Source organism: Macaca nemestrina, chromosome 10 (genome assembly GCF_043159975.1).
Source record: "Macaca nemestrina isolate mMacNem1 chromosome 10, mMacNem.hap1, whole genome shotgun sequence".
NCBI classification, from domain to species: Eukaryota; Metazoa; Chordata; class Mammalia; order Primates; family Cercopithecidae; genus Macaca; species Macaca nemestrina.
This window is the reverse complement of record NC_092134.1, coordinates 13,321,424-13,345,619: the sequence shown is the minus strand read 5'-3', so window position 1 is coordinate 13,345,619 and position 24,196 is coordinate 13,321,424. Positions and strand designations below refer to the sequence as shown.

The 24,196-nt window shown below is 45.5% G+C and overlaps 1 protein-coding gene and 1 long non-coding RNA gene across 10 annotated transcripts in view; one reads left to right on the top strand and one right to left on the bottom strand.

Annotated features, from left to right (window-relative positions):
- Positions 1-23,463, bottom strand: part of LOC105494878 (citron rho-interacting serine/threonine kinase) — a 195,409-nt gene extending 171,946 nt beyond the window's left edge. For 8 of the 9 annotated variants that reach the window (XM_011763808.2, XM_011763815.2, XM_011763835.2 and 5 more), the window contains exons 1-4: positions 23,373-23,462; positions 22,191-22,299; positions 15,445-15,586; positions 3,881-4,056 (exon numbers count right to left, since the gene is read on the bottom strand). In XM_011763808.2, the coding sequence (XP_011762110.2) occupies positions 3,881-4,056; positions 15,445-15,586; positions 22,191-22,286 (414 nt within the window). In that variant the 5' untranslated portion in view covers positions 22,287-22,299; positions 23,373-23,462. Of the gene's footprint in view, positions 1-3,880; positions 4,057-15,444; positions 15,587-22,190; positions 22,300-23,372 lie in introns of all 9 variants that reach the window. The other variant, XM_011763857.2, reaches the window with a different exon arrangement.
- A 122-nt stretch (positions 23,464-23,585) lies between these two features.
- LOC105494868 (uncharacterized) overlaps positions 23,586-24,196 on the top strand; it is a 36,398-nt gene continuing 35,787 nt past the window's right edge. Inside the window, exon 1 of the long non-coding RNA XR_011608760.1 lies at positions 23,586-23,758. This is a non-coding gene — a long non-coding RNA (uncharacterized lncRNA). The remainder of the gene's footprint in view (positions 23,759-24,196) is intronic.

Genomic DNA, 24,196 nt, shown 5'->3' with positions numbered 1-24,196 from the left:
CAGGAGGCGTGGCTCATGCCTGTAATCCCAACACTTTGGGAGGGGGAGATGGAAGGATCACTTGAGGCCAGGAGTTCAAGACCAGCCTGGGCAACATACGGAGATCCCACCTCTACACAATTTTTCTTTTTTTTTTTTTTTGAGATGGAGCGTTTGCTCTTGTTGCCCAGGCTGGAGTGCATGGCATGATCTAAGCTCACTGCAACCTCTGCCTCCCAGGTTCAAGCGATTCTCCTGCCTCAGCTCCCGAGTAGCTGGGATTACAGGCATGTGCCACCACACCCAGCTAATTTTTTGTATTTTTAGTAGAGATGGGGTTTCTCCATGTTGGTCAGGCTGGTCCCGAACTCCCAACCTCAAGTAATCTGCCTGCTTTGGCCTCCCAAAGTGCTGGCTCACAAAATTTTTTTTTAAAGTTAGTTGGGGGCCGGGCGCGGTGGCTCACGCCTGTAATCCCAGCACTTTGGGAGGCCAAGGCGGGCGAATCACAAGGTCAGGAGATCGAGACCACGGTGAAACCCCGTCTCTACTAAAAATACAAAAAAAAAAAAATTAGCCGGGCGCGGTTGTGGGCGCCTGTAGTCCCAGCTACTCGGGAGGCTGAGGCAGGAGAATGGCGTGAACCCGGGAGGCGGAGCTTGCAGTGAGCCGAGATCGCGCCACTGCACTCCAGCCTGGGCGACAGAGCGAGACTCCGTCTCAAAAAAAACAAACAAACAAAAAAAAAAAAAAAACAAAATAAAGTTAGTTGGGGGCTGGGCACAGTGGCTCACACCTGTAATCCCAGTACTTTGAGAGGCTGAAGTGGCCAGATCACTTGAGGTCAGGAGTTCGAGACCAGCCTGGCCAACACGGCAAAACTGTCTCTACTAAAAAATACAAAAAACATTAGCCAGACATGGTGGTGCCCGCCTGTAGTCCCAGCTACTAGGGAGGCTGAAGCACAAGAATCACTTGAACCCAGGAGGCAGAGGGTGCGGTGAGTGAGATCGAGCCACTGAACTCCAGTGGACTCTGTCTCAAAAAAATAAAAAGAGTTTTAAAATAATAAAGTGGGCCGGGCGCAGTGGCTCACACCTGTAATCCCAGCACTTTGGGAGGCCGAGGCAGGCAGACCACAAGGTCAGAAGTTCGAGACCAGCCGCCTGACCAACATGGTGAAACTCCCCCCTCTACTAAAAATACAAAAATTAGCCAGGTGTGGTGGCAGGCACCTGTAATCCCAGCTACTCAGGAGGCTGAGCCAGGAGAATCACTTGAACCTGGAAGGCGGAGGTTGCAGTGAGCCGAGTTTGCACCACTGCACTCTAGCCTGGGCAACAGAGTGAGACTCATTCTCTAAATAAATAAATAAATAAATAATAAAGTGAACTGGGTGTGGCAGCACATGCCTATGGTCCCAGCTACTTGAGAGGCTGAGGCGGGAGGGTCCCTTAAGCCCAGGAGTTTGAAGATACAGTGAGCTATGACCACACCACTGCATTCCGGCACAGATGACAGTGAGACCCTGTCTCTAAAATAATAGAAACAGTCGGCCAGGCGTGGTGGCTCACGCCTGTAATCCCAACACTTTGGGAGGCCAAGGCGGGGGAATCACGAGGTCAGGAGATGGAGACCATCCTGGCTAACATGGTGAAACCCCGTCTCTACTAAAAATACAAAAAAATTAGCTGGGCGTGGTGGTGGGCACCTGTAGTCCCAGCTACTTGGGAGGCTGAGGCAGGAGAATGGTGTGAACCCGGGAGGCAGAGCTTGCAGTGAGCCGAGATCGTGCCACCACACTCCAGCCTGGGCGACAGAGCAAGACTCCGTCTCTAAATAAATAAATAAATAGTCTCTGAGGACCCCTTCCAGCTGTCAGAGAACCTGGGCAGGTGTGCGGGCCTCTCCCAGGAGAGGCCTCGGACTTGTCTGCAGAACAGCATCCCTCCCTCCTCTCGGGCACTTCTTTTCCTTTGCTCCTTGTGCTAGCTTCTCTCCTCTCATGCCCTTAAATTCCAAATGGCTCAGTTAAGGACCCTACTTTTCTTTTCTATGCATCCTCTTAAGGAATGAATAGGCGGCTTTAGTTAGCGCCTGTATGTGTATAATTTTATAAGCCCCCAGCCCACACTTCCACACGGTCATTTCAGGCCATTCGCCTGGAGGAAGGCATACCTATTTGAATGTCTCTATTGTTTGCCTGCCGTGTGGTCTATTGGATTATTTTCTTTTTACATGCACTATTGCCCATCAAAAACATAAGTATCACAAGGTCAGGGCTACATGTAATGCCTCTTCCCCAGGACCTAGAAACATACCAGACACAGCAGATGCTCAGGTAGTGTGAACTGATGAGACACAGTTCTTTCTCAGGAGCTGGGAGGCTGAGTGAGCATCTTCCACTCCTCTCTTCCAAATTATCTGCCATGTCGTCACTTTTCCTTTCTATTATGTTGCTCACATTTTATTGCTAAACACAGAAGCCACTCTCAGATCCTGACAAGCAGCTTCCTGCCCTCCACCGCTTCTCTGATTGGAGGGCACACAAAGTCACTGAAGTCCACAGGGCCAGACTCTGATCCCAACCTCCTCCTTCCAGAGGTCTAAATAATCCCCAACAGCCTCACAAAGTAAACTGCAATTCAAAAACTGGTTCTTGGGGGAATGGGGAGGTATTGTATAATGGATAGAGAGTTTCTGTTTGGGATAGAAAAGTTCTAGAAATGGATAGTGGTCGTGGTTGTACAACATCATGAATGCATTGAATACCACTCAGTTGCACATTTAAAAATGGTTAAAATGGTACACTTTATGTTATATATATTTTACCACAATTTTTTAAAAAAAGGTTTTTGAGTTTCCCACCCATTTCCCCCTCCCCACCCAAATGTCCTCATTTCGCCATTTCCCAGTCTGTTCTGAACCACTGAACACACACACACACCCACTTGCATAGCATTCTAGTACTCCAGAATGTCACACTTCTACCCAACATGTTCTCATCACTTCTCTGTGCCCAGAACCTACATTTCCCCCCATCAGTGAGAAATGTCCCTAACTGTCCCTTGCTCACCCACAACATCTCCCCTCACATCATCATTAATTAATTTGCTAATTGCTCTCCCGCTTCTGTGATACTTTAGCTGGTAAGCACCTGCTTTATACATTTGCATTTTTCCTCCACTTTCCAAGGTTGTTTTTAAACCCTGAAAATAACAGCCATGGGACTTCTATTCCTTTTGCGAGCTTCCTGCAGAGCTGGGTACATTATCAGACATATCATGTGCACTAAAATGTCTGTAAGTAATAAATTACTCTCTGAATTCCAAGGCTGATGGCCATCTCTCTAAAACACAGCAAAAGAATCAATGTCGAGAGACAGTAGCCTTGTTTAAAAGAAAGAAAAATACCACAACAAAAAAGATAACGTTCTACCTGCTCTCAAACAAGCAACTCCCTAGCCACATAACAAAGAATTTTATTTGATTTCTTCAAAGGCCTGTTTTAAAACCAAATCCATATGCCCACAACACAAATATCTAAAGCGTGTACAAAAGCAATGCGATTCACCCCACCATATGTATATCCTGAGTCCCCAGCTAGCGGTCATAAAAGATCACCTTAAATTCATTAGTTAAAAGGCCAACTTGGTACTGAAATAAATCACAACTATAGAAACATGATACATCAAGAGGAATTTGTGAGCCTTCAAAATTAGCCAACATCAGTTCAAGAAGATGAGCTAAGAACACAAGAGCCCTTTTTGCCCCAACCATCATTAAATATAGTCACAGAGGAAAACGTGCTCGATCCTAGACGCCAGTGCAGCAGATTCTCGTCTTTGCAATGAACACTCCGGTACAGAAAGTGGACAAGCATGATGTTAAAATCCTCCTACCTGCTCCTGGGCCAATAAAGCCTTCTTCTTCATCACTTTCATAGCATGGATGTCCCCGGTTGCCTTCTCTCTCACCACCTGCACTTCAGCAAAGTGACCACAACCTACAAGACTTCTGACTTCAAAGTCCTTTGTCGAAGGCTGGAGCTCCTGTAACTCAGCTATGGTGTCGGAATCTGCAAAAGATGCAAGAGTTATCCCCAGGTAAATAAAGCATGCAAATATATGCATCTTTATGAAAGAAAAAAAAAAAGAAAATAGCGTTCGGATAGCTTCCCTCACTGTCAAAGACATTCACTTTCTCATCCATCATGAATAATTATAAAATCAGTACAAAAGTGTTTTTATATGTTAAGTTAAAATTAAGGGCTCCAGAAATTCCAAAGTACAGTTTCCATGGCAGCTACAATTTGAATCCCATAGACTCAGAAAATAGGGAGAGAGGATACAAATTATGTTTTCCTTCTTCCTCTCTGAAGGCTGCAGGGCAGTGTTTGGTCAAGCATGCTTATCAGCATTTAGACTGGTTTACAGTGTGACATAGTCAACAAGAGTCTAATTTAGACCAACTTGGGACCTGGCTTCCAGGTCATTCCATTCAAACTACATGTACTTAGTTTTATCCCACTATCCCAAGGTTCATCTTCCTTGGATTGTATCAGTAATGCCTTCGTAGATTTAATATGTGGCAGTGCTTAAAGGGGCAGAGGGGGCTGGGCATGGTGGCTGACACCTGTAATCCCAACACTTTGGGAGGCCTAGGCAGGTGGATCACTGGAGGTCAGGAGTTCAAGACCAGCCTGGCCAACATGGTGAAACCCCATCTCTACTAAAAATACAAAAATTAGCCAGGTGTGGTGATGCATGCCCGTAATTCCAGCTACTCGGGGCTGAGGCACAAGAAACACTTGAACCTGGGAGGCAGAGGATGCAATGAGCTGAGATCGTGTCACTGCACTCCAATCTGGGTGACAGAGTGAAACTCTGTCTCTAAAAAAACAAAGCATGGAGGCCGGTCGCGGGGGTTCACACCTGTAATCCCAGCACTTTGGGAGGTTGAGGTGGGCGGATCACGAGGTCAGGAGATCAAGACCATCCTGGCTAACATGGTGAAACCCCCTCGCTACTAAAAAAAAATAAGCCAGGTGTGGTGGCGGGCACCTGTAGTCCCAGCTACTCGGGAGGCTGAGGCAGGAGGATGGTGTGAACCCAGGAGGCGGAGCTTGCAGTGAGCCGAGATTTTGCCACTGTATCACAGCCTGGGCGACAGAGCAAGACTCCATCTCCAAAAATAAATAAATAAATAAAAATTTAAAAAAAAAAAAAAAGCGTGGTAGGCAGAAGGGCTTAGCACTCAGAGAACCAAATGGGGCCCTGACATCTGCTCTGCAGGGCTGACATGCCACATGTCCAAATGGATTTGCAACTATCTTTTTCTTACCATACAGTCTCATTCTTTTTCCAAGTCTAATCTTTCAGTCAGAGATCCTCAACGTATGAAGTATGGACTAAATGGACAGCAGATTTGGAATCTAACATGTTTATTAACACTCTAGATACACTGATCTGATACATCGCTAGATGTGCGATGACCCTAATGACCTGCAGGAATGAAGGGGAGCAGCAGTGGCTGACCCAAAAATTTAATCCTGCACATTACAAAGGAACAGCATCATATACAGGCATTACACAACATGGGCAGGCAAGCAATTCTTATAATCAAAATTACCCTGGAGAATCCGGCAGAATGATGCCACACTAAAGACCAAGGGACTGTCTTAAAATCCCAAACACACACTGGAATCTTCTGGGAACTGGAAGGGATGGCCATTTCAATGGCTGGGCAGCAGATAAGGTTAGCAGTTATATTCTAGAGTCATACTCAGCCCTGCAAGTGGCTCACCCAATGAGACGGACTTGGTCCATCAAAGGGAAAAGACATTTCATACCACAGTCAGTGACTGGCATTTTAATGAGTTGGCCAATGTCATTTTTTTCATTTTCCTTTTTTTTTTTTTTTTTTAAGAGACACAATTGGCCAGGCATAGTAGCTCACACCTGTAATCCTAACACTTTGGGAGGCCGAGGTGGGTGGATCACCTGAGGTCAGGAGTTCAACATGGTGAAACTCCCATCTCTACTAACAATACAAAAATTAGCTGTGCACGAGTGGCTGCTTGTAATCCCAGCTGCTCAGGAGGCTGAGGCAGGAGAATCACTTTAACCTGGGAGGTGCAGGTTGCAGTGAGCAGAGATCGCACCATTGCACTTCAGCTTGGGTGACAGAGTGAGATTCCATCTCAAAAAAAAAAAAAAAAAAAAAAAGAACATGATCTTGCTCTGTTGTCCAGCCTGGAATGCAGTGGTGAAATCATAGAATCATAGCTCACTGCAGCCTCGAACTCCTGGACTCAAGGGATCTTCAGCCACCTCATTCTCCTGAGTAGCTGGGACTATAGTGCACACTACCATATGTACAGGTAGGGTCTCATTATGCTGCCCAGGCTGGTCTCAAACTCCTGGACTAAAGCAATCCTCCCAACTTGGCTTCCCAAAGCACTAGGATTACAGGCATGAACTATCACACTCAGCCTGCAACTGTAACTGGTCTTGCCCACCCTCTTCCTTTGTTGCACGGGTGGAGTTGAAATCTCTTGGGTCAAAGGCATATATAATGAGTGCCACAGTATTAGAGTCTTCTAAGCCACAGACCCCACCCCTCACTTCAGCAGTCATCCTGAATACACCTTCCCTTGGTCCCTTGGGGAACCAGGCAAGAGTGCTGGGTGGATCCACACGAAGTCGTGACCACTGTAAAAAACAAATCTAGGGCATCTACATGGGGAACGCCATGAAGAAGCAAAATTAAAAGCTATACAGTATTTTCCTTTTGCCCTGGCAATGCTGTAACAAGCCCGTCTTCCTTCCCTGTCTCTTTCCAAGTTTCTTTCAGATCAAGTATTTGCGTTTTGAATTATAATTCCCCAAAAACTTGCTGGATTGAACTGGATTTTCTTATTGCTCATACACAAAGTCAATCTCTCCTAATTCTTCATTATGGCTTGGATTGTTTACAAAGTTGCTTACAGCGGTGTCCAACTTAATAACTGGGTCTGTCACTGGCGACCACCAGGTATCTCAACTGCACAAGGAGACAGACCACGTTGCTTTGCAGGCAAAACCACGACAACACTATCTTGGAATTCTGAGAAGCCATTTCAAATCTCCATTTCTTTATCTAAAGACTTTTGGATTATTAAGGCAAACAGATGAGAGGCTACATTCAAGCCTATGATTATTAAAAAAAAAAAAAAAAAAAAAGACCAGTACAATGGCTCAGGCCTGTAATCCCAGCACTTTGGGAAGCCCAGGTGGGTGGATCACCTGAGGTCAGGAGTTCGAGATCAGCCTGGCCAACATGGTGAAACTCCATCTCTACCAAATACAAAAAATTGGCTGGGTGTGGTGGCACATGCCTATAATCCCAGCTAGTCGGGAGGCTGAGGCATAAGAATCACTTGAACCAGGGAGACAGAGGTTGTGATGAGCTGAGATCGAGCCACTGCACTCCAGCCTGGGGGATAGAGTGAGATTTTGTCTCCAAAAAAAAAAAAAAAAAGAACTTCACAACTTCTCTCTATACCAGCTACTTCTGTGACCCTAAAACTGTCACATCACTCTTCACCCCTGTGCACTTTTAGCTGCAGTATCTAAGGGCCCAGTGGGCATTGAATATTGAGGTACTGAGGTAGAGATAAGGACCCAAAGCACTGTGAAAATGCAGTCATAGAGCCAGGCGCCATGGCTCACGCCTGTAATCCCAGCACTTTGGGAGGCTGAGGCAGGTGGATCACCTGAGGTCAGAAGTTCAAGACCATCTTGGCTAACATGGTGAAACCCCATCTCTATGGAAAATACAAAAAATTAGCCAGGTGTGGTGGTGCATGCCTGTAATCCCAGCTACTTAGGAGGCTGAGGCAGGAGAATCACTTGAACCTGGGAGGCAGAGGCTGCAGTGAGCTGAGATCACGCCATTGCACTCCAGCCTAGGCAACAAGAGCGAAACTCCGACTCCGTCTCAAAAAAAAAAAAAAAAGAAAAGAAAAGAAAATGCAATCAGAGAATAACTCTGTCAGATATCATCTGGACCCAAGAGCAAAAGCCAACATAGCGGGGTGTATTGCTTCCTTTTTTGGAACATGGTAATTCAACCTTTCAATTTCTAGGAATCATCCATTGTCTACAGAAATACTTGCACGTGTGCTCAAAAAAGATGTATACAAAGATGTGCACGATAAAAACAGTTGTAACAGAAAAATAATCAGAAACCACCCAAAGGTTTATCAAGAGGAAAGTTGAAACAGCCTACGAGTCTGCCCATAACAAGATGGCTCAGTCTCCATTAGAACACATATTCCTTACAGGCAGGGAGTTTTCTCTGGTTTAAACAAACCAAGATGAGAGGAGGGAGACAATTTGAAAAAAATAACTATTTGAAAACATAACGTTTGTTTGTTTGTTTGTTTGTTTGTTTCTGGGATGCAGTCTCACTCTGTCACCCTGGCTGGAGTGCAATGGCGTGGTCTTGGCTCACTGCAACCTCCGCCTCCAGGGTTCAAGCAATTCTCATGCTTTGGTCTCCCGAGTAGCTGGAACTACAAGTGCCCACCGCACCCGGCTAATTTTTGTATTTTTAGGAGACTGGGTTTCACCATTTTGGCCAGGCTGGTCTCAAATTCCTGACCTCAAGTAATACACCCGCCTCGGGCTCCCAAAGTGCCAGGATTACAGGCGTGAGCCACCACACCTGGCCACCTTGGGGTATGTTTTTAAATTTCCATAATAAATATTTTTAAGGCACACACAAAATTGGAATACTATACAGCAATCTGTTAGCAGTGATTATCTCAGGTAAGATTTGGAAGGATTTTTCTCTTACTATGTATGTGATGTGCTATAATCTAAATGTTTGTGCCCCTTGCCCCCGCAAAATTCATGTTGAAACGTAATCCCCAGTGTAATACTATTACGAGGTAGGACTTTTAGGGGCTGGCCACAGTGGCTCACACCTGTAATCCCAGCATTTTGGGTGGATCACTTGAGGTCAGGAGTTCAAGACCAGACTGGCTAATATGGTGAAACCGCTACTCTACTAAAAATACAAAAAAATTAGCCGGGCATGGTGGCAGGCACCTGTAATCCCAGCTACTCGGGAGGTTGAGGCAGGAGAATCACCTGAACCTGGGAGGCGGAGGTTGCAGTGAGCCAAGACTGCACCACTGCACTCCAGCCTGGGTGACAGACCAAGACTGTCTCGGAAAAAAAAAAAAAAAAAGAGGTAGGACCTTTAGGGAAGTGGTTAAATCATGAGGGCTCCATCCCCATGAATGGGATTAGTCCTCTTAAAAAAGAGGCTGACATTGGGTCGGGCGTAATGACTCACACCTGTAATCCCAGCACTTTGGGAGGACAAGGCAGGTGGATCATGAGGTCAGGAGTTGGAAGCCAGCGTGGCCAGCATGGTGAAACCCTGTCTCTACTAAAATAGAAAAATTAGCCTGGCATGGTGGTGCACACCTGTAGTCCCAGCTACTCAGGAAGCTAAGGCAAGAGAATCACTTGAACCAGGGAGGCAGAGGTTGCAGTGAACAAAGACCGCGCTACTGCACTCCAGCCTAGGCTACAGAGCAAGACTCTGTATCAAAAAAAAAAAAAAAAAAAAAAAGAGGTTGACATTATCCTTAGCAAACTAATGCAGGAACAGAAAAGCAAATACCACATGTTCTCACGTATAAATGAGAGCTAAAGGATGAGAACACAAGGACACAAAGAAGGGAACAACAGACACTGGAGCCTAGTAGAGGACAGAGGAAGGGAGGAGGGAGACAATCTGAAAAAATAACTATTGGTTACTAGGCTTAGTACCTAGGTGACAAAATAATCTATAACAAACCCCAAGACAAGTTTATCTACATAACAAACCTGTACATTTACCTGTGGACCTAAAATAAAAGGTTTTTTGCTTTTTGTTTGTTTGTTTTTGAGACAGAGTCTCACTCTGTTGCCAGGCTAGAGTGCAGTGGCGCAATCTTGGCTCACTGCCACCTCCGCCTCCCAGGTTCAAGCAATTCTCCTGCCTCAGCCTCCTGAGTAGCTGGGACTACAGGTGCAAGCCACCACACCTGGTGAATTTTTGTATTTTTAGTATACAGACAAGGTTTCACCATGCTGGCCAGGATGGTCTCAATCTCTTGACCTCGTGATCCACCCTCCTCGACCTCCCAAAGTGCTGGGATTACAGGCGTGAGCCACCACGCCAGGCCAAAAGTTTTAAACATTAAAAATAAATAAATAAATAAAACCACAGGCTGAAGGAATCATGTTTGCCCCCTCTGCCAGGTGAAGATGCAGCAAGAAGGCGCCATCTTTGAAGCAGGGAGTCATCACCAGACACCAGATTCGCCAGTGCCTTGATCTTGGACTTCCCAGTCTTCACAACTTCGAGCAATGAATTTCTATTCTTTATAAATTACCAAGTCTAAGGTATCTATTATCACAGCCCGAACAGACTCAGATACATATTTAACCTTCTATATTTAACATTGTATTGCATATTATGTTTGCAATAAGGAAGAAAAAAAAAAACTTTTCAAAAGTTATCATTTGCTATTGGAACTAAAGCTGTAAATATATTGAAGGTGTTATCTATAGTGGATATAGCTGAAATGGTAGTAATTCAGCTACTGTCAAATTGCCAGTAACAGCCCCAACTTTCACAATTATCAACACTTTTCTGTGTAAGTTTTTTTGTTGTGGTGGTGGTTTTGGATTTTTTTTTTTTTTGAAGGGGGTGTTGTTTTGTGTTTTGAGACAGGGTCTTACTCTGTCACCCAGGCTGGGCACAATCTTGGCTCACTGCAACCTGGCACTCTGTCACCCAGGCTGGGCACAATCTTGGCTCACTGCAACCTCCACCTCCCAGCTTCAAGCAATTCTCCAGCTTCAGCCTCCCAAGTAGCTGGGACCACAGACGTGTGCCCCCATGCCCCGGCTAATTTTTGCATTTTTTTGTACAGACAGGGTTTCACCATGTTGCCCAGGTTGGTCTCGAACTCCAGAGCTCAAAGATCCGCCCACCTCGGTCTCCCAAAGTGCTGGGATTATAGGCATGAGCCACTGCATCTGGCCTCTGTGCAAGTTTTAATATTACACTGCTGTATATTTTTTACACAAATTATCTGATACTGTGCTTAATGTTTGACATTTATTTTGTTCACTGAGCAATACACTCATTCAACAAGTATTTATTAAGTACTTAACATATGCCAGATACTATTTTAGGTACTGGGGATGTAAGAGAAATTAAGAAAGACAAAAATCCCTTCCCTTCCCTCCCTTGGCCCAAGGCTAGGAGTACTTCTGCTGGAGACATCCTTCAGAGCTACTCTCTGTTCTATTTTCTCTAACAGTCCCCAAAGAAAATCTCCATCCCTATAGGAAGATTCAAAAAACCTGGGCAGAAGCAGCTGATGGACCCTTCTCCACATGGAAAAACAAAGCTTACATTCCAAAACAGACACTCAAAAAGGGGAGGAAAAAAAACGTAATGTAATCACCCATTTTCAATCATGGCCTCTTAACCACTCCCCAGGAAACCTCTTCAAACATATGAAACATTTCCCTGGAAGAGAGTTCTATTAGAAAAACATCTACATTCCACTAAACCAAGTCTTCTGATCACTATATGGTTCTAGATAATTCACTGCTGTTAAGTAACCAGAGGACAGCCTCAAGACTAATGAAGGTGCCTGCAGATGGCTCAGTAAGCTAGCCTCGTCACATAATTTCCTTCCCCTCCCACTCCCTACTTATAAATTTAAATATTCAAAAAAGAAGGCGGGAGCTTATTCAAACAAAAACAGAATGATGAACAAATATCTCAAGTACATTTTGAAGATATACAATATATTAAATGTTGTTGAGGTTCAGAGTTATGATTACTGGGTACCATTTATTGTCTCCTATGGGACAGGCAACATGACAAGTCTGGTCTGTGCATTAACTCACTCAATCCCAACACAGCCTCACTAGATATACATTATTCCCACCGGGTGCGGTGGTTCATGCCCGTAATTCCAGCACTTTCGGAGGCTAAAGCAGGTGGATCACTTGAAGTCAGGAGTTTGAGACCAGCCTGGCCAACATGGCAAAACCCCATCTCTACTAAAAATAAAAAAACTAGCTGAGTGTGGTGGTGCACCCCTGTAGTCCCAGCTACTCAGGAGGCTGAGGCAGGAGAACCACTTGAACCCGGGATGTGGAGATTGCAGTAAGCTGAGATTGTGCCACTGTACTCCAGCCTGGGCAACAGAGCAAGACTCCAAAAAAAGGATATACATTATTCTCGTTTTGCAGATGAGAAAACTGAGAACAAAGTACATGTAAAATACCGAAGGGCACTATAGTGAACATATGCTGATTCTTTTCTACTCAGCATCCCCGGCTCCTTTGCATAACCACGCATCCCCCATCCCATGAGGTGCTGGTAATCACACTGCCCTGACCCCTTTGGGCACTCCAACAAAACCAATCACAATACTTCACCTCCAGGGAGGCAAATGACCCAAAGCAGAGCCAAGTTAGAATCTTCCCTGGGATTGTATTAACCTAGATAAGGGAAGATAACCATTGGGCAGGGTGTGGTAGCCAGTCTCCAAAAATAGCACCCAATACCCCAGTCCTCTTGGGATTCATGCCCTTGTGTAGTTTCCTCTCAGGTGGAATTTGAGCGGCCCCAGAGCATGCATCAAACAATAGAACGCAGCCAAAGAGATCCTATGTTCCTCCTAGGATAACCCCTAAGAAAGCCTGGCAGCTTCCACTTTTGTGTTTTGGAAACCCTGAGCTACCATCGAGGCTGTCCTACTAGAAAGACCATGTAGCTCAGAGGTCAGCAAGCCTTTTCGAAATGGGCCAAACAGGAATTATTTTGGGCTTTGTAGGCCATTTGATCTCTATCACAACTACTCAAATGCTGTTGTGGGCTGGGCACAGTGGCTCATGCCTGTAATCCAAGCATTTTGGGAGGCCAAGGTGGGAGGATTTCTTGAGGCCAGGAGTTCAAGACCAGCCTAGGCAATCTCGCAAGATCCCATCGCTGCATAAAATTTAAAAATTAGCTGTTAACGGTGGCATGGGCCTGTAGTTCTAGCTACTGAGGAGGCTGAGACAGGAGGATTGCCTGAGCCCAGGAGTTGGAGGCTGCAGTGAGCTATGACTGTGCTGCTGCACTCCAGCCAGAGTGAGACTTTGTCTCCAAAACAATAAATAAAATGAAATAAAATGCTGTTATAATGTGAAAGCAGCCATAGGCACTGTACAAACACATGGGTGTGGCTGTTCCAGTAAAACTTTGTTTACAAAATAGGCATCACAGGCTGTAGTTCCTTGACTTCTGATGTAGAGACCACATAGAGGTGCCATGTAGACAGCAAAAGGCCCTGAGACTTCATGAAGAGAGACAGGCCCAGCTGGGCCCAGTCTCCCAGCCAGGGCACCAAACAGTGAGTAAGCCCTCTCACACATTCCAGCCCAGGAGAGTCCCAGGTGACGGCAATCCTGGCCAATGTAATACAGAGCAGAGGAATTCCCAGCTGAGTCCAATCAACCTACACACACGAGAGGTAATACAATAACTTCTTTTTTTAAGACAGAGTCTCACTCATTGCCCAGGCTGGAGTGCGATGGTGAGATCTTGGCTCACTGCATCCTCCACCTCCCAGATTCAAATGATTCTCCTGCCTCAGCCTCCCAAGTAGCTGGGATTACAGGCGCCCACCACCACGCTCAGTTAATTCTTGTATTTTTAGTAGAGATAAGGTTTCACCATGTTGGCCAGGCTGGTCTTAAACTCCTGACCTCACGTGATCCATCGCCTCAGTCTCCCAAAGTGCTGGGACTACAGGCATGAGCCACCGCGCCCAGCCACAATGACTATTGTTTTAAGTCACTAATATTTAGGGTGGTTGGTTGCACAGCAGTGTTGTACAAGGTGGGGTTTCTCAAATTCAGCACTACTGGCATTGTGGGCTACATACTTCTGTGTTACAGGGGCTGCTTTGTGCACTGTAAGGTGTTTGGCAGCATCTCTGGCCTCACCCATTAACTGACAGTAGGACCCTCCCCTCAACCTCACACACCACCATCCCCAGCCAGCTCTGACAACCGAAAACATCTAGGGGGCAAAGTCACCCACTGGTTGAAAAACACTAATGTGAGAGTATGAAACTGGGACACCACCAGTCAACTGCCCCATCACATGGAAGTCAAGCAAAGTCAGAAACAGGGTGAAGGCAAGGCCGATATATGACTTCATAGGCCCTAGGTACTTTTGCCTTCCTCAGCCCCTTCCTCCATTAAAAACAAAAAAGAATTCGAAAATTATGTTTCATGGGGCCAGGCATGGTGGCTCAACGCCTGTAATCCCAAAGCTTTGGGAGGCTGAGGCAGGAAGACTGCTTAAAGCCTGGAGTTTGAGACCAGCCTGGGTAACATAGTAAGACCCTATCTCTACAGAAAAAAGCAAAAATTAGCTGGGCATGGTAGTGTGAGCCTGTAGTCCCAGCCACCGAGGTAGAAGGATTGCTTGAGCCTAGAAGGTTGAAACTGCAATAAGCTGTGATATACCACTGCACTCCAGTCTGGGTAATAGAGCAAGACCTTGTCTCCAAAAAAAACAAAAATTTTATTCTATGACTACATTGGTATAAAGATGAATGTAATCCAGAATCATTATACATTATTACATTCATTTTTCCTGTAATTTTAAAACAAATTAAAATTTAATTCAGTTAATTAAAACTAATTAAATTCATTAAAATTAAATATCACAGGTCCTAAGCACCGTGCCTACATTGCCTAATAGAAAGTCAGTCCTGAGTGAGTATAAGCATGAGGTCACAGGGTATTATTGAGGTTTCTGGAACCAGCTATGCCTAAAGTTAAAACTTAACTCATTCCTGGATTTCTCAGTTTCATAAGCCAATAAATTCACTCTTTTATTCACACAGGGTCTCACTCTGTCACCCAGACTAGAGTGCAATGGCACAATCATGGTTCATTGAGCCTTGACCTCTCGGGCTCCAGTGATCCTCCCACCTCAGCCTCCTGAGCAGCTGGGATCACAGGTGCAAGCCACCATACCCAGTTAATTTTTGTATTTTTTGTAGAGACAGGGTTTCACCATGTCGCCCAAGCTGGTCTTGAACTCCCGGGCTCAAGCGATTTGCCCACCTCAGCTTCCCAAAGGGCTGAGATTATAGGTATGAGCCATTGCACCTGTCCTAAATTCAGTCTTTGAATTGAGTTTGTCACTTGCAACCAAGTAGCCCAACTTACCTGGTCTCCCAGCTATAAGAGGTGCAGCCTGAACTTGAACCTGGATCTGTCTTATATAGAACCAGAGTTCTTACCCACTACTATCAACCAGTAACTCATTCTGCCTCAAGCATCTTTCTACTTTTCTCTCTCAGGACGGTTTTCAAGAAAAAGTTCCCCAAACTTACACTTCCGGACAAAGTTGCTCACATGCTTAATCTTCATCAGAGCAGGCTGACTGCATTCTTCAAAGAGAACAAAGAGGGCATCTAATATCCCTTCTCGGGAAAGAGGAGACATCTGCTGTTGAGTCATAAAGGGTGGTTTCCCCTAAAAACAGCAAACAGCAGATGGAGACACTGTCAATAATGAAAAGCTTTGATCAATAACATCCACACAGAGTAAATTACAAGCCACCAACTCAACTAACTGCTCACGACATGCTAACAGCACAATTCTGTGGCTTCATTCTTTAAAGCAGCGTCAACCGACAGTCATTATGGTATCACTTCCATGATTCCAAGACTGTGGGTTTCTTTCACCAGCACCTGGGAGGGAAAACTGCACAAGCATGGCCATTAACAAGAAAAGGTCCCTCACTCCTGAGGGTCTGAGGCTAGTGAGAATACTTCCTCTGGATCCTCTGGCTCTGACATGCTTCCATGTTTCTACAATAGGAAACATGGGTTTTTCACTTCTTTCACGTGTGCCCAGGGGTTTATTCATATAATTTCAGCTTTTTTAATTCATTTGAACAACCTAGAGTAATGAGAACTGAGTGACTATCATAAAGCCAAATTTACTCATGATCTGGAGAAATAGTTACAAACTGGCAGACTGTCTCTAGCCCACAGATATGTTTTGTTTGGCCTGTAGTGTTTAAGATAATTTGAATTATCTGCCAATATTTCAAAATCAGGAGATTCCATAAAAAAAAATAAAAATGGAGTCTCTGGCTTCTCTTGAAACACTGGCAGATCCGGCAACACTGCCTCGTCTTCCTGCCTCGCCTTCCTGCCTGATGACGCTGAGCTGGAGCTGAGTAATGCTGCCCCTCCCGGTAGCAGATGTGTTCCGGAGTTCACTGCAGGTCTGACTCCATCTTCCAACTGGCCCACCTAACTCATTTATACTCACTGCCCGGCCCCCAAAGACATGAGTCTGCGACCCTGGTGTAGAGCAGTGAGTCCCACGTGCCAAGCCATGAATAGTGTGGTCTCGCTGCAAAGATGGCCTCCAACAGTTCCTCCAATTCAGTAGGCACATGCTATTCCTTCCTTTAAGCGCTGGAGTCTATTTCTCCTATCTTTGAATCTGTGCCATCTCTGAGACTCTCTTCAACCAAAAGAATGTGACACAAGAGATACTGTGCCAGTTCAGGGCAGTGCCTTTAAGAAGCTTGTCAAGCGGCCAGGCATGGTGGCTCATGTCTGTCATCCCAGCACTTTGGGAGGCCAAGGCAGGTGGATCACTTGAGGTCAGGAGTTTGAGACTACCCTGGCTAACATGGTGAAACCCTGTCTCTACTAAAATACAAAAATTAGCCGGTCATGGTGGTGGGTGCCTGTAATCCCAACCACTTGGGAGGCTGAGGCATGAGAATTGCTTGAACCCGGGAGTCGGAGGTTGCAGTGAGCCAAGATCACACCACTGCACTCCAGCCTGGGCAACAAAGAAAGACTCCCTCTCAAAAAAAAAGCAGCTTACCAGTTTCCACTTTTGGGAAGCCAGCCACCATGCAAAGATGCTTGGGCTAGACCAGGGGTGTACAATCTATAGCCCTTGGACCAAATCCAGCCCACGGACTTTTTATAAGTTTTACCGGAACACAGCCACATCCATCATTTACATATTGTTTTTAACTGCTTTTGTGCTACCATGGCCAAGTTGAGTGGTTGCAACAGAGACTACAGGACCCACAAAGCCTAAAATCTTTATTACTTAAAAAAAAAGTTACAAGTCAGCCAGGAGCGGTGGCTCACGCCTATAATCCCAGCATTTTGGGAGGCCAAGGCAGGCGGCTCACGAGGTCAGAAGTTGGAGACCCACATGACCAATGTGGTGAAACCCCGTCTCTACTAAAAACGCAAAAATTGGCCGGGCGTGGAGGTGAGCGCCTGTAATCCCAGCTACTCAGGAGGCTGGGGCAGGAGAATCGCTTGAACCCAAGAGGCAGAGGTTGCAGTGAGCAGAGATCATGCCACTGCACTCCAGCCTGGGCAACGGGTCGAGACTCTGTCTTAAAAAAAAAAAAAAAAGTTACAAGTCCTGGGCTACACTACTGAAAGACCTCATGGAGAAGAGAGGCCACGTAAGAAACACTAAGGTGCCCCAGCCAGCAGTCAGCACCCACATGTTCCAGTCCCAGACATAATCCCAGCTGAATGTAGCCCCACAAGTAACCCCAGCTGACATCACAGGATGAAGCAGAACCACCTAGCTGAGTCCAGCCAATCCACAGAATCCTAAGAAAAATAAATCATTGTTGCTTTAAACGTCGTAAGTGCTTTGTTACACAGCACTTGATAACAGAAACGGATTGCTGCATTTGAATCACAAGAGCACTGGAGAATTTAAGGAAAAAAAACAAACACACACATTATCTGGTCCTATGCCTCCCCTCCCCCACAACCTATTGAATTAGAATTTTCCAGACTGTAGCCTGGGATCTGTTTTATTAACAAGTTCCCCAGCAGGGCGAGGTGGCTCCCACCTGGAATCCTAGCACTTTGGGAGGCCAAGGTGGGAGGATCACTTGAGCCCAGGAGTTCAAGACCAGCCGGGGCAATACAGCGAGACCCCATCTCTGCAAACAAACAAAAAAAATTAGCCAGGTGTAGTGGCATGATCCTGTAGTCCTAGCCACTCGTGAGACTGAGGTAGGAGGATCACTGGAGCCCAAGAAGTCAAGGCTGTAGTGAGCCAAGATTGTGCTGCCACACTCCAGCCTGGGCAACGGAATGAGACCCTGGTCCCCAAGAGAGTCAGACCTCAGTCAGGTTTGGGAAGCACTGCATTCAAGGCCACCATATCTGTCACTTTAGTAATAGTTGCCACTAACTCAGGAAAATAAAACGCTTTGTTTCTTGTATTCTTCAAGAGTTTAGACCAACTAAAGCAGGGGTTCCCAAATGCAGTACTGGGTCTTAACAAATTTTTCAACAGCCTGCAGTGAAATGAGAAAAAATGAATGCCACATGATATCTTTTTTCATAAAACTAAATGTATTCAAATTTAAAAATGGTCTTTTATTCTGAGATGATGTTCTTCCTGTCTTGTTGTTTCTTAAAATGCCCTTTATGAAATAAAAGGGCAAGAAAATAATAGGTTTTTCTTTTTATTATTATTTTTTTAAATATCCTTACTTGGCAAAATAAGAAAACCTGTGTCTACCCAGCAATTTGGGAAATTTTGCTGGCTCTAAAAGTCTGACAATCACTGACCTCGAACATGTTAGGAAATCCTGTTGAGTAGAAGTAAAAAAGACAAAATGACACTCAGTGTAAAGTACTCACCTGAATGGGAAACAAAATTGCTACTGTATCTCAATCTCATTCAAATAGCACTATATGGGAAAAGAACAAACAGCATCCTTACCTGATCACTCAAGGCAAATGACAGGTATACAATACACTTGCAATAATAGCTTTACTGGGTGGGGGGAACTCAGCATTAAAAAGAGATGAACTGAGGGTTTACCTATAATTCTTCCTGTTATAATGACAAAATACAAGACATACTTAATAAACTCTGACGTGCACAGACGGTATGGCCCCATGGCTATGTGGTCAGCCTTTGGAGTCGGACCAACCAAAGATGGAGTCTGATCTTGGCTCCATCTGCAAAGCTCAATGTGTATGATCTTGGGCAAGGCCTTGTCTACCTCCATATATGTCTATATCTGTTGCTTCCTATTTATGTATTTATTTAGAAACAGGGCCTCGTTCTGTCACCCAGGCTGGAGTGCAGTGTCACAATCTCAGCTCACTGCAACCTCTGCCTCCAGGGCCCCAGCTATGCCCCCACCTCAGCCTCCTGAGTAGCTGGGACTACAGGCACACACCACCATGCCTGGCTAATTATTTATATTTTTTGTAGAGATGGGGTTCCACTATTTTGCCCAGGCTAGTCTTGAACTCTTGGATTCAAGCAATCCACCTGCCTCAGCCTCCTGAAGTACTGGGATTACAGGTGTGAGCCACCACACCTGGCCTGTTGTCTCCTAAATAAAAACCTTTTATTTAAAGTTTAAATAAAAATAGTCCTTACCTCTGTTACGAGGCTGAAGTGGAATACTCAGAAACATGCCAGTTCTATACCAGACACATTGGAAGCCATAACTATTACATACTCAGCACATTATAAGCCCTTAATAAGTAAGGTGGAAATGTTTTTTTCTTTTTTTTTTTTTTAAGATACAAGGTCTTGCTCTGTCGCCCAAGCTGAAGTACAATGGCACGATCTTAACTCACTGCAACCTCTGCTTCCAGGGCTCAAGCAATCCTCCCACCTCAGCCTCCCAAGTAGCTGGGACTACAGGAACCCGCCATCACAGTCAACTATTTTTTGTGTTTTTAGTAGAGAAGGGGTCTCACCATGTTGCCCAGGCTAGTCTCAAACTCCTGACCTCAAGCAATCCGCCCGCCTCAGCCTCCCAAAGTGCAAGGATTACAGGCGTGAGCCACTACGCCCAGCAAGTTAGAGATATTTTGAAGTAGCATGATAAAGGGGCTGAAAAGTAGCAGCACTCCAGCCATGTAAGGCTAAAGACAGACTATTCATTTGTAAAAAATATGTCAAGACTTAAAATGCTGATGGCGATGGTCCCACAGAACAACCTAAGCTTTCAATTTGTTTCCACTCTGATCTGTTTAAACACCCAATACTAATATTTTGGAAAAAACAAAAAGTTATCAAGAATACTTCATTGTTCATCATCTTACAGGTATCCTACATAACTACCTTCCTAAACATAATTCCTATTAAGGATACAGAAATTTAGTATTAATATTATAACTAATACTATTCTATGCTGAGTATTAACAATACTTACCATTTTTTATAAGGGGTTTACTAACAGCCAGGCAAGGTGCTAAATGCTTTATATGTAATATCTCATTTAATCCTCACAACAACCCTGTGGATTAGGTACTACAACCTCTATGTTATTTTTTTGTTTTATTTTGAGATGGAGTCTCACCCACTCTGCTGCCCAGGCTGGAGTGCAGTGGCACGATCTCAGCTCACTGCAACCTCCACCTCCCGGGTCCAAACGATTCTCCTGCTTCAGCCTTTCAAGTAGCTGGGATTACAGGTGCATGCCACCACCACGCCCAGCTAATTTTCTATATTTTTAGTAGAGATGGGGTTTCACTATGTTGGCCAGGCTGGTCTCGAACTCGTGACCTCAAGTAATCCACCCACCTCAGCCTCTCAAAATACTGGGATTACAGGCTACAACCTATTTTAAAGAACAGCAAATGGACTCAGAAAAGGTAACTGACTCACCCAGAGTAACACAGCTAACTAGTGCTGGGACTGGGATTCAATTCTAAATCTTCACAGTCTCTATTGTCCCCCTGACTTATGAATACATAAATCAAACAAGGATTTCTACTTCACCAGTGTTCCATATACATCAGAAACAAAAGAATTAAAAATCTATTTGGAAGTAATCTTATGACATTAAGTTTTAACACATCTGGGGTGATGGAAATGTGTTATCTTGAGAGGAATGAGGGTTAAACAGGTGTGATATTCATCAAAACTTTTTTTTAAATCTTAAAAAATAAACATCCCTGCAATGAAAATGAATAGGATGATACCCACAGAAATTGTAGTTTTAAAAAGCATCTTTGTTCATTTATTTTTCTTTCTCCAATAAAAGGGCAAACTCACCCTGGTGCAGTGACTTACGCCTGTAAACCCAACACTTTCAGAGGCTGCGACAGGTGGATCACTTGAGCCTAGGAATTCGAGACCTGCCTGGGCAACATAGTGAAACCTCATCTCTACAAAAAATACAAAAATTAGCCAGGTGTGGTGGCACACACCTGTGGTCCCAGCTACTTGGAAAGCTGAAGTGGGAGGATCGCTTGAGCCCGGGAGGTCAAGGCTACAGTGAGCCGTGATTGTGCCAACGCACTCCAGCCTGAGCCACAGAGCAAGACCCTGTCAATCAATCAATTAATGAACTTTAGTACAGAAGTGTAAAGTGTGAGAAATATGAAAGGATCTCCCTCCTAAGGCAAGTTCAGCTATCTACTTCTGCAGTGTCCTTTTTCCAAAATAATCAGTGCATATAAAACTCCAAATAGAAGGCCAGTGCAGTGGCTCACACCTATAACCCCAGTGCTTTGGGAGGCCAAGGCAGGAGGCTCACTTGAAGTCAGGTGTTCAATATCAGCCTGGGCAACATAGTGAGACCCCATCCCTACAAAAAATTTAAAAATTAATTGGGCATGGTGGCACAGGCCTAGAGTCGACAGAAGACCTTGTTTCAAGCAAAACAAAACAGAATTTCTCCTAAAATATTATCCTTGGTCCTATAATGAAAGCAAGCCTGGCGCATTTCATGCCTGTAATCCCAGCACTTTGGGAGGCCAAGGCAGGAGGATCACTTGAGGTCAGGAGTTTGACTCCAGCCTGGCCAACATGGTGAAACCCGTCTCTACTAAAAAAAAAAAAAAAATACAAAACTTAGTCGGGTGTGGTGGCAGGCGCCTATAGTCCCAGATACTCTGGAGGCGGAGGCAGGAGAATCGCTTGAACCCAGGAGGCAGAGGTTGCAGTGAGCTGAGATTGCCCCACTGTACTCCAGCCTGAGCGACAGAGTGAGACTCTAAATAAATAAATAAAATAAAAGCAAAGGTGAGTGACAAGGAGATTCCAAGGAAACACACAGGTGAGCAAAGTTGGCAGGGTAGCCTGTTACCTGGAAGAATAGATTCAGCCTGGAGGCCCGGCTGGCAATGGGTTCAGCAGCACCAGCATCCAAAGGATTCCGCGCTCCATATTTGAACTTCAACATCTCCCCACTGGTGCTGAAAGGATATCAGAAAAGTCAAGTATGTCCTATGTTTTGAGCAGGAAGGGCTTGAGAGATCCTGATCTCCCTCAAGGTATCAGGGACAAGGAGATGAAAATTAGCTACCACTCCAGTTTTAGGAAGCTCAGTCTAATCATGGAGATTAAACACCAGATTTTAACTCACCGTAACAGGAGGTGATACACTTATCTGACATACTCTCTTACTTATCAATGTGTCTATTATCTCCCCCCTTAGAATGGAAGCTCCACAAGGGCAGAGATTTTTGCCCCCACGCAGTGGGGGCACACATAGCCTGGCACATAAATAGGTGTGAATAAGTAGTTATTAAATGAATGACTGAAATAAGCAAACTATATATAGTTTGTTGGAAGGTGTTAAGTGCTATGAGGTAAAAACAAAACCAAGTAAGATAAGGGCAATGGGGGTGAGACGGTGCAATCTTTAGTGTGGTCAAGTCAGACTTCACAGAAGACACCATTTGACCCAAGACTTGAAGACCTGAAGCGGGTGACCAGCAAGCCATGTTGATATCTGGGGAAAGAAAGATATCCGTGGCAAAGGAAACAGCCAAGCCAAAAGCACTGAGGCAGGACCTGGCCTCTCCAACAATAACAGGGAGGCCAGAGGGAATGGAGCAGAGCGAAAGAGGCGGGGGCATCAGGAGGTGGTGGGATGGGCACGAGGTATGAAGACACTGAAACAGAGAGGTTAAGAAAATTGCTATCACGCAGATAATAAGGAACTGGCTGACTACACTGGGCAGAGAATAAAGCAGTTAGTGCTGACAGGAGGCAGAGCTGAAGAGACGAAGGGCTCCTCCTGGTTTAGGGGAGGAGCAAGCCTCCCGCCCCGGCACCACCCGGCAGACCCCTCGGCTCCTGAGGAGGGTGCGCGCGCGCACAGCCAGCCTGGGAAGACCCTCCAGGCCTCCCGCAGCCCTAGGGGTGGAAGCACCGCCCTCCCCGCGGCGGGAGGGAAAGCCGGGACTGGTGTGGGTGGAGGCGGCCTTCCCCTGGCCTTGCGGAGCAGGGTGCGGTAGAATTGGGTCTAGGGGCTCAGACTCACGCTCTGCGGACCCGGCTGGTCTGCGATCTGCTCCGCCCCGCGACTCCCGCCGCCGCGTTTGAACCAGAGGAACGGCGCGGGCGGGTCTCAGCCGTGTCTGGACCAATCAGCGTGCCCGTTCCTATGATAGACATGGGCTTCTCAGCCAGGCCCCGCCCACGTCTTTAAAGTGATGGAGAAAGTGAAAAGGAGAGCCAATCAAATTGCATCTTCCTTTGACTCGCGACCAATGGGATAAAGGGAAGGGCAAAGTCGGCTGGGCAGGTCTTGGAAGTTTGAAATTGGCGGTTAAGCAGGATGCTGCGTTTGGGGACGCGACTGTTTATCTAGGATCCCTGAGGAAGTCGCCTGGGCGCTGTCCCCTGCTCTCGGCCACCCGCGAGGAGGTAGGCAGCCAGGCTACTCAGCCTGGTCTTCTTTCTCTCTCACGCGGCTAAGGTAGAAGTACTTGTCACCTGGGGAAACCCAATGGTTCTCTGCTACAGCTGAGGCGGCGAATGTTTTGAGGTTGACTTCAACCTACCTTGATTACTCTATCTCCCGGCTGACTGCCCTGCAAGGAGTTGATGAAAGTCATTGAGGCTGTCTGAAAGGACACTTTAAAATAAATTATAGAAGAGATACTTAAAACAGGCACGTCACCAAAACGGAAATCCAGATGACCAACAAATGTATGAAAGGTGTCAACCTCGTTCATAATTAGAAAAAATGAAAAATAAAGTCACAATGAGAAACAATAACACTCAAATTCGAGAACAACAACAAAAAAAGGATGTGACAGTGTTTGCGAAGATGTGGAGGTACACACATTTATACAGTACCCG